Source organism: Rhinatrema bivittatum, chromosome 2 (genome assembly GCF_901001135.1).
Source record: "Rhinatrema bivittatum chromosome 2, aRhiBiv1.1, whole genome shotgun sequence".
NCBI lineage: Eukaryota > Metazoa > Chordata > Amphibia > Gymnophiona > Rhinatrematidae > Rhinatrema > Rhinatrema bivittatum.
Window position 1 is genome coordinate 623,963,605 of NC_042616.1, and position 14,715 is coordinate 623,978,319.

A 14,715-nucleotide genomic window follows, 5' to 3' on the forward strand; every position below is an offset into this window, starting at 1 on the left:
CTATGATTGTAACCTTCCTCTTTATATTGTTTAATGCGACTATTTATATTGTTTGAGATAACTACTACTCCTTCCTTTCCCCCTTTCATTTTTGCTATCTGTTAACTGTAAACCGATGTGATGTACATATGAACTTCGGTATATAAAAGCTTTAAATAAGTAAATAAATAGTTAGGTTCCATATTAGGAGCTACCACCCAGGAAAAAGATCTAGGCATCATAGTGGATAACACATTGAAATTGTCAGTTCAGTGTGCTGAGGCAGTCAAAAAAGCAAACAGAATGTTGGGAATTATTAGGAAGGGAATGGTGAACAAAATGGAAAATATCATAACACCTCTATCGTTCCATGGTGAGACCCGCTCCTTGAGTACTGTGTAGAATTCTGGTCACCGCATCTAAAAAAAAGATATAGTTGCATTGGAGAAGGTACAGAGAAGGGTGACCAAAATGATGAAGGGGAAGGAACAGTTCCCCTGTGAGGAAAGGCTAAAGAGATTAGGGCTGTTCAGCTTGGAGAAGAGATGGCTGAGGGAGGGGAGGTGGGGGGGGGGGGGTACAATAGAGGTCTTTAAAATCATGAGAGGTCTAGAACAGGTAAATGCAAATCAGTTATTTACTCTTTCGGATAATAGAAGGACTAGGGGACACTCCATGAAGTTAGCAAGAGGCACATTTAAAACTAATTGGAGAAAATTATTTTTTACTCAGCACAAAATATAGCTCTGGAATTTGTTGCCAGAGGATGTGGTTAGTGCAGTTAGTGTAGCTGTGTTTAAAAAAGGTTTGAATAAATTCTTGGAGGAGAAGTCCATTAACTGCTATTAATCAAGCTGACTTAAGGTATAGCCACTGCTTTTGCTGGTATCAGCAGCATGGGAACTAAGTAGTAGTGTTTGGGTACTTGCCAGGTACTTGTAGCCTGGATTGACTACTGTTGGAAACAGGATACTGGGCTTGTTGGATCTTTAGTCTGACCCAGTATGGTAATTTATGTTCTTATGGGGATATATGTGCTTCTTTGTTTTATCAAGAGCACATCTCACGGAGGTGCTGCAGACTCAATGAGCAAAATTATCCAGGTGTTGGCATTGCTAAGCTTCAACATAAATTACCCAACCTCCCATTTGAACTAATCATTTCAATTGCAATTTGTAGGAGGTCTGCTAGACCTGACTCAGGTGAAAGTCTTCCTTCCACAAGAAAGGATCATCACTTCGATATCTGTTATAGAGGGAATAAAAAGTTATAAATAGACATCAACATGGGGTATTTTTTTATTTATTATAAACATTTGAGTCTCCACTCTGCTAGTGGGGATTGGGGATCCCACCAACATTGAGGCCCTCACTGTGTGGGACTTAGCTATTATGCACGGAGAGTCCCAGGCTGAGGATTGTACAGCAGTAACACTTACTTATAGGCAACCAAGCCCTTCCAGGTTGAGGGTAGACTACTGGGTGAACAGGTGCGCAGAACTGCTTGTCCAAAGTTAATGTCTCTGTTGGATATGCTGTCCAAACAGTAGTGGGATGTGAGCTGTGATCAGGCTACTAAGTTGCAGCTTTATTTTTATATATTTATTTGACTTTATTTATATCCACTTTGCAAATGTCCTCAATGGATATATCCCTGAAATGAGCCATGGTTCTCACTCTGTGAGCCTTGACAGAGCCTGTAATCTGTAAACCAGTCTGCTAGCCAATTGGAAAGAGATTGTTTAGCAACTGCATTTCAAATATATTGGAATCAAAGGACACGAATAGGTGAGAAGCTTGACGGTAAGTTTGAGTCCTTTTTAGATAATATGACAGGGCACTCATATAGTCCAGGGACTGAAGAACTCATTCTCCTGTGCGTACATTTGGTCTTGGAAAGAATTCAAGAAGCACAATAGCTTAAGTGATGTGAAATTCTGATACCACTTTTGCAAGGAAGTGGGAGTGTTTATACAATCACATTATTATTAAAAAACTAAAGGTATGATGAATTAGAAACTGGAACCTGTGTTCACTCAGTTTTCACGCTGAAGTGACAGCATAAAAAACAATACTTTCTAGGTGAAAATCTTCAGACTGCTGACTGGAGAGGTTTGAAAAGAAGTTTCATGAGTTGAGGTAGGGCACTGAGGTTCCAAAGCACTGGAGGTTTAGAATGCTGCAGGCATTTCATGAGTTTTAATAACAAAGGATGCGGAGAGATCAGGACTTCTCACACCTGCTGTGATGAGCCACATGGCACTAAGATGAACTTTGATTGAAGAGATGCTAAGACCCGAGGACAAGAGGCACCATAAATACTGAAGCAAGTCCCTCAGGACACAGGAAAAGGGATCTAGTTGGCTGGTCCTACATCAAGTTGAGAACCTCTTCCATTTGAAACTGTAGGATTGTCGGATTGAAAGTTTTTTTTCTGGCAAAACTCAGAACATTGTCCACCTCTTTGGAAAGAAGTAAGGAGAGAGAATACTATGTTCTCAACATCCATGCCGAAAGGGCCAGCAATGGCAGATTCGGATGCCAGAGCCTGCTTTTCTCCTGTGATGAGTAAGAGACATTCCTAATGGACCTTGAGACTGAACTGAGAGACAGACTAGATATGATTATCCCACTTGCCAGGGCCAGGCTGGCATTATGAAGATTATCCTTTATTTGTCCAGAAGGACATTCTAGAAGGTTCTGGAAATAAGAGGAATCGGTGAGTATGTAGAGAGTAGATAGATGCTCCAGTCTAGCACAAAAGCATCAGGAACTGATCTGTAGTTGCTTGATGCATGGAGCAGAACGTCTCATCTACTCTTTTGTCTTACAAGGTGAACAGGTTGATCACTGGCTTTCTTCGACAATTGAGCAAGTTGTCTTATGATTCCTTGATCCAAAGCCACTCATATAGGTGTAACATTTTGCTGAGATGGTTCATTAATGTGTTCTAGGTTTTCCAAAGATAAATTGGGGGGGGGAAACCCAAGAAACAAAAAGGAAGGCGATCTATAAAAGCCGTCAGGTTGGAAAAAATGTAATAGATGCCAGATGTCCAGGTGTGTTTACAATTTTATTGAAAAATAATTATATAAAAGTAGCCCGACTCCAGCCGAGTTTCGCCACAAAGTGGCTGCCTCGGGCTATAAAACATAAACATTGAAACGTGAACATGTTCAGTCTCCATTTTTACAGATGTCAAAGTTTGAAACCATTAGACGACCACATTTGCACACCGAACACGTATACAGGTAACGCCACTTAATCACAGCTAAAGTTAACAAAGTTGTTTTGTAAACTTCATATTTTAACGAATCAATTACATGGTATAAATTGATAATTATTTGTGTCTATGCCATTGTCTTTTTAAATACACAAGTATACACAAATTCTTTTTAAACACTATATTATATTTATATGTCTCCAGCACTGTCTAAATTTAAATGTTACCAATATATATGTGTCAGTCATGTTTAGATAATATTTATTTTATTGTCATTTTTACTCTTTCTATATATTTTACTCACTATTTATTTATGCTCACGTTTCAATGTTTGTTTTTTTTATAGCCCCTGAGGCAGCCACTTTGTGGCGAAACTCGGCCGGAGTCTGGCTACTTTTATATAATTATTTTTCAATAAAATTGTAAACACACCTGGCATCTATTACATTTTTGCCAACGCAAAGATAAATTGCCCAGAGATGGGCATTGTAATTTCTTGCTTACGACTAGATTGAGAGCTTCCTGGCAGAGAGCATAAGAGCACACACCTCCCTGCTTGTTGATCTAGAACAAGATGAAGATGTCCCGTAGAGCAGCGATTCTCAACTGGTGTGTCGCCAAGCACCGGTAGGTGTGTCACGGCTCCCGGTGTCCCACTGCCCCCCTTGTGCTTCCCTTCTCCCCAGGGGCAGGGCCGAAGAGTGGAGAGACTCTGTGCACTGGAGGCCAGGATGGTGAGGCCGAAGAATGGAGAGTCACTATGCGCTGCCACTGGAGGCCAGGCCAGCGGCGGCTGAAGAGCGGAAAGACCTGTGTGCTGCCGGAGAGGCTGAAGAGCAGAGAGACCTGTGCGCTGGAGGTGCTGCAGAAGGCATTGGGGTCATTACAATTTAAACCACAATTCTGCTGACATCAGTGATGACATCAGCGGGACCTGTAGGTCTGAAGAAGGAGCCATTAAAAAAAAATTAAACGTCACAAACCTGGGGCAGCTAATCAATGGATTTCCCAAACAGCTGTGCAGAAGGAAATCCTTGCGACCATATTCTCAGCTGACGGCTCTGTGCCGCGATGTTCACAGCACAGGCAAACAGATGAGTGCTGCCTTCTTATCGCTGTGGGGCCCAGGGGAAGCCTTAGGACACTATTTCTGCAGCAGCAGCATGGCCCTTTCTTCTTCCCACGTTCCCGGTAAACATCACTTCCTCTTCTGGGCCGCAGGAGTGGGAAGAATCAAAAGCCATGTTGCTGTTGCCGGCTTCCACAATCACTGCTGCTTTTCCACTCCAGGCTTGAAAGTGCTGATAGCAGGGTCAGGAACAGCAGCAGTGTTCGTTGAAGAATTGTGTGTGTCTTGCTGGGGAGAGAGGGAAGAGCAGTGGGAGACCAGGACTGGCATTAATTTTTGAGCATAAAAATGTGCACATCCAGCATGCAGTAACTTTTTACATCGGGCGTACTAGTTAATAGCCTCATCAACATGCATTTACATGTGATGAGCACTATTAGCTATGTGCTGGTTTGGATGCGCGTTTTGGAAGCACTAATCCTGGTATTGCATCGGGTGTAAGTCTAGCACATCCAAAACCGTGCGTTCAGTCACACTTTCAGCAGCCTGCTGACTTTAGCGCCCAATATTTCATCAGCCTGTTAAATCAGTGAAACATTCAGCAAGAAGCCCATCTTTAGAACTTCGAAATTCATCCCCATACTGGAAACGTGCTCTGATCCTGGGCTTCACATAGATTTGGTAGGATAAAGGCTGATAGAATTGATCCCATTGATATTGAAAGCCCCATCTGTGCAGATGAATCAGAGGAATAATATGCATCACAACAGCCACATGTCAAAGTATAACCCGTACCAGCCTTGCTGATGCTTGATCCTATTGAAGTGAGACCTTACCAGGTCCTCAGCAATGTAGCTTTTTCAACAGGGAGTAACGCTTTCGTTTGAAGCAGTCAATCCATGCTCCTATGAACTAAATTTCTTAGCTGAAACCAGATTTGGCTTGTCAAAGTTGAGCAGGAAACCCAGGGACTAGAGAGCTATAGTTTTCTTGAGTCTCTGGAGCTCCTGATAGGGATGACCTATTCCCAGCCAGTCATCCATGTATGGGAACTTGCAGATTCCCTGCTGATGAAGCTGTGCTGCCATTACCGCAAGGTATTTGTGAACACTCTCAGGGCTGCAAAGAGACTAAAAGGGAGCACTTTCCACTGGTAGCCTATGTCCTTTGCCACAAACCTAGGGAATTTCTTATGGGGATGTGTACATAAGTGTCTTTCAGATCCAGAGCGCATATTCCATCCCCTAATTGAATGAAAGGGAAAATTGTCTAGAGAAAGTTTATCTTGAATTTCTCCTGCACCAACAACTTGTCCAGTCTCTGCACATCCATTGAGTTAGAAGAGTGCGAGAGAACCTTTCCCTACTAGAGGAGGTAGATCTCAAAATCATCAAAAACTAGTCAGGGGGTTAGGCTGTGTCTCTGTTGTTAGAGACTTTGGTTGATACCTTTCCCTCTGTCTGCCTTGGGCAGTGAGCTGTTGAAGAGTGAGAAGAGCTCAGTGATGCTGAAGAGTAGAGGGATCATCCTTGAAATAATGGCTGCTTGTAGCTGGGTGAGCCCTGGACATGGAGCCTGTGGATGGGAAGGAACTTGGAGAGTCCCAGAGGCTCTGTTCTGAGTACTGGGGGGACATCCAGCCACAGTTGTTAACAATTGGAGAAGTCATGAGATGGCCCCAGGCATCTGTAGCACAGATTGTCTATCTTTGATAAACATTTAGTGCTTGCATATGCAGTCCTGGAAGCCGTTGATGGGCTTCTGCTGCCCGGGCATCTTTATTTTTATTATTTTTTTTAATAAAGCAGAAGTACTGTTGAAGGGCTGTTGAGGCACTAGTAAGTGAAAAAAGAGGGGAAACCCCCACAGAATTTAAGAAAATCTATCCAAAAGAGTGAGAGAGAAGTGAATATCTGGATGGAAGGAAGGACAAAAAAATGACTGAGGTTCATAAGACAGCACTCATGTGGGAGTTCCTGCACATGCTCAGTGGGAGGGATCTGTTCAGCACCATAGGATAATGTCACCCACATGTCATTGCTAATTCATGCATCCTCACTATAGTGGAGAAGCACAGTTTACTCTTCCAGCAAGGCTAACAGAGTAGTGAAAAGCCCTATTTTGTTTTGTGGAGATTTGGGTTGGGACTGGGATCCTGGTAACATCTCTTTATTTGCTTAAATTTACAGAACAGTAACAATCGAATGCTGTATAGAAGGTGTCATCAACAGAATCTAGTGAAGGTGGTTTTAAAAAGGCCTGAAAAACAAAATTTGAAGCTGTTTTTTAAAAACAGAATAACCACAAAATAAAACTCTAAAAATGGTTTTGAATAAACAATTTCTTGAATAACCTTACTTTTTTTGTGTTTTCCAGACAAATTATGAAAACAGAATATACAGTCTGAAAATAGAATGTGGACCTAAATATCCTGAAGCTCCTCCTACAGTTAGATTTGTAACTAAAATGAATATGAATGGAATAAATAACTCCAATGGAATGGTAAGTTAGAGTACACTAAATGTACCAATAAACCATTGAAATCATATTATGACTGACTGCAGCACCGTAAGGTAAGAAAAACTTTGGCCATCCTTCCAGCTAATTACATTTTGTATTCAAACTGTTAAAAGCTAATTGTATTTCTATATTTGCTTGTATTCTTACCACTGTGTAACAAGATTTTTTTTATGCCCTAACTTAAATTTGATGGTTGCTTTCTCTGAATCAAGCTCAGTGGGCCTAGTGTAATAAAGATTTTGTCTTCCAAGTTGAGATAGACCAAGGAGACATAATGCAGAGTTCTTGGCAACACACCTCCAAGGCATGTTGAGGCCACAGGCCAATGATGTGATTCAGACACTCAAAATGTCAAGTTGTATCTTTTTAGGTATGTTTGACTAGTGAAAGAGCACTTATTGATGGTGAGTCCTGTTTCTGTCTGGAACTCAGAAACTATTGAACAGATTTGGCTGAAATTTGACATGGGAATGAACACTAAAAGATGTCAGAGATTTGTGATTTTAGTTAGAATCCCTGCAAAATTACAATTGCCTGATATCTTTTAGAATCAGTCCCCCATACTGACTTTGTTGCGCGGGAGGTAGACCCTTGGGCCGAGGTGGGGTTGACGCTACCGGTAGGAGGGATCCTACGGGTCCCCGATGTCGGCAGGTGGAGTGGGCTGGACCCGACCACTGCTTTGCCTGACTACGCTATTGATCTTCTCCTGGACCCGACCACTGCCTCGCCTGACTACGCTATTGATCTTCTCCTGGACCTGACCTCTGCCTCGCCTGACCACACTACTGATCATCTCCTAGTCCAGATCTCTGCTTCACCTGACCTCGCTACTGATCATCTCCTAGTCCAGACCTCTGCTTCGCCTGACCACGCTATTGCCTTTCTCCTGGACTTGACTTCAGCCTTGCCTTTGATTGACGCTTGCCCTGACTTCAGCTTGTTCTGCGACACACCCCTTGTCTTTGTCCTGGACTGGGCCTCTCAGGCTTCGGCCTGTTCTTGCTCGGGCACCCCCTGTCACACTTTGGTTCCTATTGGCGCCCGGGTCTCCGTCTTGTCCAGTTCAGACTCTTCAATTCCATAGTTGCTGCCTCTAGGCTGACCTCTTCATCGACACACGGAGGCCCACCTAACTCAAGCCGGCCCTGGTACCCAAATGCTCAACCCACGGGAAACGAGGGCTGGTATTGACAATGCTCCAGCCTTTCTTTTTACACTCAACTTATTATTGGCACTTTAAATGTTTTATATGTTTAAATATTAAATGGTTTTGACCTTGAAATTCCACAATGTTTAAAATGTGTTTTGAGTGGTAACCTAAACCACTAATTTCTTAATGCCCAGTCAGATGAATCCAGAACAAGTGGGTTATGCACCTCCACCAGCAGATGGAGACTGAGCAAGCTGATGTCACAGTACGTATACCCCTGCAATGACCTCAGCCTGCCAGTATTCTCTACCTCCAGCAGATGGTGGACATGCATCTCCCCACTAGGGATTGCTTCATTTTAAAGAAACGAGAAATCAGGAATAATTTTTCCCCGCTCTCCTGTGGTGATACCACTTGGTCATTTCCACAGTTCAGAATTCCTGAGGTGATTTCTGTAGTCCCTCAGACAAGTGCCTTGGTCCGTTGGCTGTTTTTAGTTGGCGCGGACTTAGCTGTTGTGCAGCTGAAAAACAGTAGGTGCAGGAAGCTGAGCACGGTGGTGATGGCACTTGCCCTCTCCCCCCTGCAGCCTGAGACTCTCTCTGTACTCAGCCAGGTAGGGCTGAACTCTGGCAAGTTTAAAAAAAAAATAAATTATACAGGGACTTAGAAGGAAGGACTTCCTCCTCTCCTAGTCTCCATGCTCAGCGCACCAGTCCGAGGTTCATCCCACTCTGTGGGAGGTCGAGGGACATGGGCAGCCTGGGGGGATTGAGCAGTCTCCTTAGGCTAGGCCCTGCTCCAAGGCTTTTCTCTGCGTGCCGTGTGGTAGGCATCAATGGGTTTTTTTGCCCGCTTACTTAGACTGCCCTCTATAGTATTGTCAGCCTGGCGTGTGCATCTAGTTGTGCATCCAGTGGTGCGCTCTGTTTTTGGGCGTACAGTCAGGCCTTGTTGTCTGTGTGCCCACATTACTCGCTGTTTCTCTGTGCTAAAGTGGTATTGTGTGCTTTGGCTTTTTGCGTGCTTACCTTTTTGGCCACCTACTTAAGCGCCTAGGTGTGTGCGCTTACCTGTTGGATACCTAGTTTTTTGCGTGCCTAGTTGAACGTGTACTAAAAAAAAATAAAACAAAAAAAACCAGCTAGATGCATGCCTCTGGCCCACCGCTCAGCGCATTGTCTGCTATATTGGCACCTGTGCCTAAGAAGCCTAAGCATCTTCTCTTCCCTGTACGTACCTGGATCAGTCCAGACAGTGGGTTATGTCCCCAATCCAGCAGATGGAGTCAGCACAAGCTTTGAGGGGGCGTATCCATATATACTACTACCCCCTCTGCAGGAGTTCAGTATCTTCTGACTCCAGCAGATGCGAGTAGGGGAATCAGGCTTCCCCTCCTTTTCCTTCACTTTCTTGCTTGATTATGGCTTGTTGTCTTTTTCTGTGGATCAAGTTTGTATCAAGTTTGTATTAAGTTTAAAAAAAAAAAAAAAAAAAGGCAGAGTTCTTTCAACTTCTGGGGAGTGGTTTATCTTCCTTGTCTCTTCTCTGCGGCCTTGCTGTTTATTTCTCGTTGCAGCCAGGGGTAAGTTTGTTTTTCCTTTGTAGTTTTTTCCTTTACAGCTCAGCCCCCGGTGCCCGCGAAAGCCGGTGGAGCCGGCCCTCTTCGCTCTTTACTCCCTCACCCGCGGCCATTTTACAGCTCCTCATGGGCTGCTGAGCCATTTAGGGAAAGATGTCTGGGGCGGGTCGTGTGGCCAGGAAGGCCCCCCCCGCGGCACCCTCCTCTATTTTCAGACAGCGGGCAGTGCGGGCCGACCGGGCCCCCCCCGCAGCGGCGCCTTTGTGCGCGTGGCCCCCCCCCGTGGCTTTTTCTTTTCTCCTGCAGCGATCCCGATGCCGCGGCCGTCCCGCTGTGCGGCCTGCGGAGACCCGGGGTCCCGGATTTCCCGGGAGGGCATCTGTGCACGATGCCTTCCCGGGGGGGAAGGTACCTCACAGTCCCTGACTGATTTCTCTTTTTTGCCCGGGCGGTGCGGGCCAGCCACTCTGCCATTTTTGGCGGGAACGGCGGCCATTTTACATTCTGAGCGCCCTGAGGCGCAGGCCACGAGGGAGAACGGATCCCTGGAGGACTCTACCAGCGGGGGTGTTCCCCCGATTTTGGTGCAGGAACCAAGCACCCAGAGCCAGGGAGCAGGAACCACGCCGCCCCCGAAGCGCACCCGAGCAGGCCGGGGTTCTCTCCGGAGTTTATCCTGCTCATGCATACCGCTTATCTGCAGGGGCTGGAAGCACCTGTGGGACCCCCCCCCTCCTAAGATCCCTCGGATGTCGCCCTCGACGCCGGCCCCCCCCGACCCTCCGGGAGTGGGGGCCTCCCGCCTTCCTACCCGGGTCCGATCCACGCCCGCGGCAGTGGGGGCGGTGCCAGACCCAGCGGGACATGGACTTGACCTCCCGGACGGGGGACAAGGGGACGGCACACAGGAGGGGGATGATCCGCGTACCCTACGCCTCTTCCAGAGGGAAGAGCTGGACGACCTCATCCCGCAGATCATCCAGGAATTAGATTTGGATCCGCCACCAGACCCGCCTGCCCCAGTAGCTCCCGCTGTCATCACTTCTTCAAGGAAGGGAGATCCTGTCCTGGCGGCACTCCGGCCGAGGGCTCGGGCTTTTCCCATTCATGACTCGTTTTTTACAACTTCTCACCAGGGAATGGGACACCCCGGAGGCCTCCCTGAAGAGCAGCCGGGCTATGGAAAAGCTGTACCCGCTCCCCGAAGATTTTCTGGACCTCATCAAGGTCCCAAAGGTGGACTCCGCAGTGTCGGCGGTCACGAAGAGGACGACTATCCCAGTGACGGGAGGTGCGGCGTTGCGGGACACACAGGATCGTAAGTTGGAAGTTTTCCTTAAGCGGGTTTTCGAGGTCTCCGCTCTGGGTATGCGGGCGGTGATGTGCAGTTCGCTTGCCCAGCGGGCTAGTCTCCTTTGGGTGCAACAACTCCTCACGTCTCAGAACCTGCCGTCCGATGAGGCTGCCCAGGCAGATCGGCTAGAAGCCGCAGTGGCGTATGGGGCGGACGCCTCGTACGACCTTTTTCGGGTCCTCACAAGATCCATGGTTTCGGTAGTGGCAGCACGACGACTACTGTGGCTACGCAATTGGGCGTCTGATACGTCCTCTAAGTCCAGTCTGGGCTCTCTTCCCTTCAGGGGCAAGTTCCTCTTCGGGGAGGATTTGGACCAGATCATCAAGTCCCTGGGGGAGAACGCTGTTCATCGGCTGCCGGAGGATAGGTTTCGACCATCCAGAGCGTTTTCTTCTTCTCGGACCAGAGCCAGAGCGCAACGGCGCTACAGGGGCTACAGACAGACGGGCTCCCGGCCATCCGCCCCCAGGTCTCAGCCCTGGTTGCGCGCCTTCCGCGGGCATCAGCCCGCACGCACTACTCCCGGAACCGGGAACCCCCTATACCAAGTCTTCACAATGATGCCAGTCTCGCCCACTCCCCTGTCCCCAGGATTGGGGACCGACTAACGTATTTCTAAGGGGAGTGGGCACGGATCACCTCGGACCAGTGGGTCCTGGATACCATAAAACACGGCTACGCATTGGAATTTGTCCGCCCCCCGCAGGGAAGGTTCATCTTTTCCCCCTGTGGCTCGGACCTCAAGAGAGGAGCGGTGCAGCTGACTCTGGACAGACTCCGGGAGATAGGCGCTACTGCGCCCGTGCCCTTCGGAGAGGTGGGCTCGGGCCACTATTCCATCTATTTCGTCGTACCAAAGAAGGACGGTTCCTTCCGGCCTATCCTAGTCCTCAAGGAAGTCAACAAATCCCTTCGAGTCGTTCGGTTCCGCATGGAAACGCTCCGGTCAGTGATTGCGGCGGTGCATCGGGGGGAGTTCCTCGCCTCCCTGGACTTAACGGAGGCCTACCTGCACATTCCCATCCGCCCGGACCACCACAGTTTCCTTCGTTTCAAAATTCTGGACCAGCATTTTCAGGTCACGGCTCTCGCGTTTGGATTGGCGCCGGCGCTGCACACCTTCACCAAGATCATGGTAGTTGTGGCGGCAGCTCTCCGGAAGGAGGGCATCCTGGTTCATCCTTATCTGGACGATTGGCTCCTCCGGGCGAAGTCATTCGATCATGGACGCTCAGCGGTGACTCGAGTAGTACGGTTTCTACATTCCCTGGGATGGGTAGTGAACTTCTCCAAGAGCTCCCTCATGCCCTCGCAACGCTTGGGTTTTTTTTTTTGGGGGCAACTTTCGACACCCTACTGGGCAAAGTTTTTCTGCGCCAGGACAAAGCTCAATCCTTGCGGGATCACACACGACGGTTCTCTGCGTTACCAGAGCCCACCTCCTGGGACTACCTGCAACTCCTGGGAGTGATGGGGTCCACCATCGACCTTGTACCTTGGGCTTTCGCGCACCTCAGGACCTTACAGTGGGCGCTCTTCTCCCGTTGGAAACCAGTATTGCAGGACTATCAGATGATTCTCCCCGCTCCCACAGAATGCCAGGGACAGTCTGGGCTGGTGGTTGGATCCGCCGAAACTGGCCCGTGGCATGTCCCTCGATCTGCCAAATTGGGTGGTGGTGACCACCTATGCCAGTCTAGCAGGCTGGGGTGCAGTCTGCGATCGAAGCGCCACACAGGGGACGTGGTCCACGGTGGAGGCGAAGTGGTCAATCAACCGTCTGGAAACCAGAGCGGTCCGGCTAGCTCTGCGACATTTCCTCCCGCTTCTTCGGAACCGAGAAGTCAGAATCCTATCGGACAACGCTACCACCGTGGTCTACATCAACCGACAAGGAGGCACGCGCAGCCCGCAGGTCGCGCTCGAGGCGGCGCTGCTGATGCAATGGGCGGAGCGTCATCTCGTCCGGCTAGCGGCCTCGCACGTCGCCGGTGTGGACAACGTCCAGGCGGACTTCCTCAGTCGTCAACTGCTGGACCCGGAGAGTGGTCTCTCTCCGACAAAGCAATGCAACTTCTCATTCATCGGTCACTTGGATCGTTCACTTGGATCTGATGGCGTCCGCTCTCAACGCCAAGGCTCCACGCTTCTTCAGTCGCCGGAGAGAGCGCGGAGGGAGTGGATGCCCTGGTCCTCCCGTGGCCGCCATATCTTTCTTTTCCACCATGGCCCCTGGTGGGCAGGATGCTCCGCAGAATAGAAAGCCATCAGGGGACCGTGGTTTTCGTCACCCCAGAATGGCCCAGGCGACCCTGGTTTGCGGACCTGCTACAGCTGGTGATCGACAGGCCAATCAGGCTGGGGCACCTCCCCCAGCTCCTACATCAGGGCCCGGTATTTTTCGAGCAGACAAAACTCTTCTGTCTTGCGGCCTGGCTTTTGAGAGGCGCCGCCTCCGGCGTCGGGGCTACCTGGAGGCGGTAGTATCCACGCTATTGCGGGCACGAAAGACATCGACGTCGGCGACCTGTGTTCGAGCTGTGGTGTACCAGCCAGGCCACGAGACCCGCTAAGGCTTCTGTACCTCAGATCCTTCAGTTTCTACAGGCGGGGGTGGAAAAAGGGCTCGCCTATAATTCACTACGGGTTCAGGTGGCCGCCCTTGGTTCGCTGTGGAGCGATGGGGGCTCTCTTCTACAGTATCCTGACATTGCTCGTTTTCTCAAGGGTGTCAAGCATATGCGTCCTCCGTTGCGGGACCCTTGTCCCTCCTGGAGTCTTAACCTTGTGCTTTGCTCCCTGTCGGGACCACCGTTCGAGCCGCTGCGCAGCGCAACGATAAAGGATCTCACTCTCAAGACTGTATTTCTTGTGACCATCTGTTCCGCTCGGCGCATCTCGGAGCTGCAGGCTCTGTCGTGTAGAGAGCCCTATCTCCGTTTCTCCGACTCTGGAGTCTCGCTTCGCACCGTTCCCTCCTTCCTTCCGAAGGTGGTTTCTGCATTCCATGTGAACCAGACGGTGGAGTTGCCGTCCTTCTCTTCTTCAGAGCCGAAGTCTCTCCGTCTCTTGAATGTCAAGCGCACTCTGCGCCTCTATCTGGAGGCTACAAATGAGTTCCGAACCTCTGACCATCTCTTTGTACTCTGGGCCGGTCCTAAGAAGGGGTCTCAGGCCTCGAAGACTACCATTGCCAGATGGCTGAAGGCCGGCATTGCTGCTTCTTACATTGGGGCGGGTCGGACTCCCCCACCCGGAATCGTAGCGCATTCTACACGTTCTCAGGCGGCTTCCTGGGCGGAGGTTCGCTCGGTATCCTCGCAGGAAACTTGTAGGGCAGCCACCTGGAAATCGTTACACACGTTCTCGAGGCACTATCGTCTGCACCTCGCCTCTTCGGTCTCTGGACACTTTGGCGAGCAGGTTCTCCGAGCAGGCCTCGCAGGACCCCACCCGATTTAGGGAAGCTTGGGTACATCCCACTGTCTGGACTGATCCAGGTACGTACAGGGAAAAGAAAATTATTATTTACCTGCTAATTTTCGTTCCTGTAGTACCATGGATCAGTCCAGACGCCCACCGCGTTTGGGTTCTTGATCCTGCTCAGCTCTGCGCTGCTTCTTGCTCGCAGTGTTCTGTGTCTTCACAGTTGTTTCTTTTCGCTGTTTTTCACAGCTCCCTACAAGTTGGTAGGATGTTTGCAGTTACTTGTTGCGGTTACAATTGTTTTCATTATCTGTTTCCACAAACTTGATCCTTCGGGGGTTTCTACTCGGGCTTTGATATACTCGATACTGAACTCCTGCAGAGGGGGTAGTAGTATATATGGATAC

General features: G+C 49.0%; 1 protein-coding gene across 3 annotated transcripts in view; it reads left to right on the forward strand.

Annotated features, from left to right (window-relative positions):
* UBE2V2 (ubiquitin conjugating enzyme E2 V2) overlaps nt 1–14,715 on the forward strand; it is a 120,686-nt gene that overhangs the window by 94,316 nt on the left and 11,655 nt on the right. For all 3 annotated transcript variants that reach the window (XM_029591251.1, XM_029591253.1, XM_029591254.1), the window contains exon 3: nt 6,647–6,772. In XM_029591251.1, the coding sequence (XP_029447111.1) occupies nt 6,647–6,772 (126 nt within the window). The remainder of the gene's footprint in view (nt 1–6,646; nt 6,773–14,715) is intronic.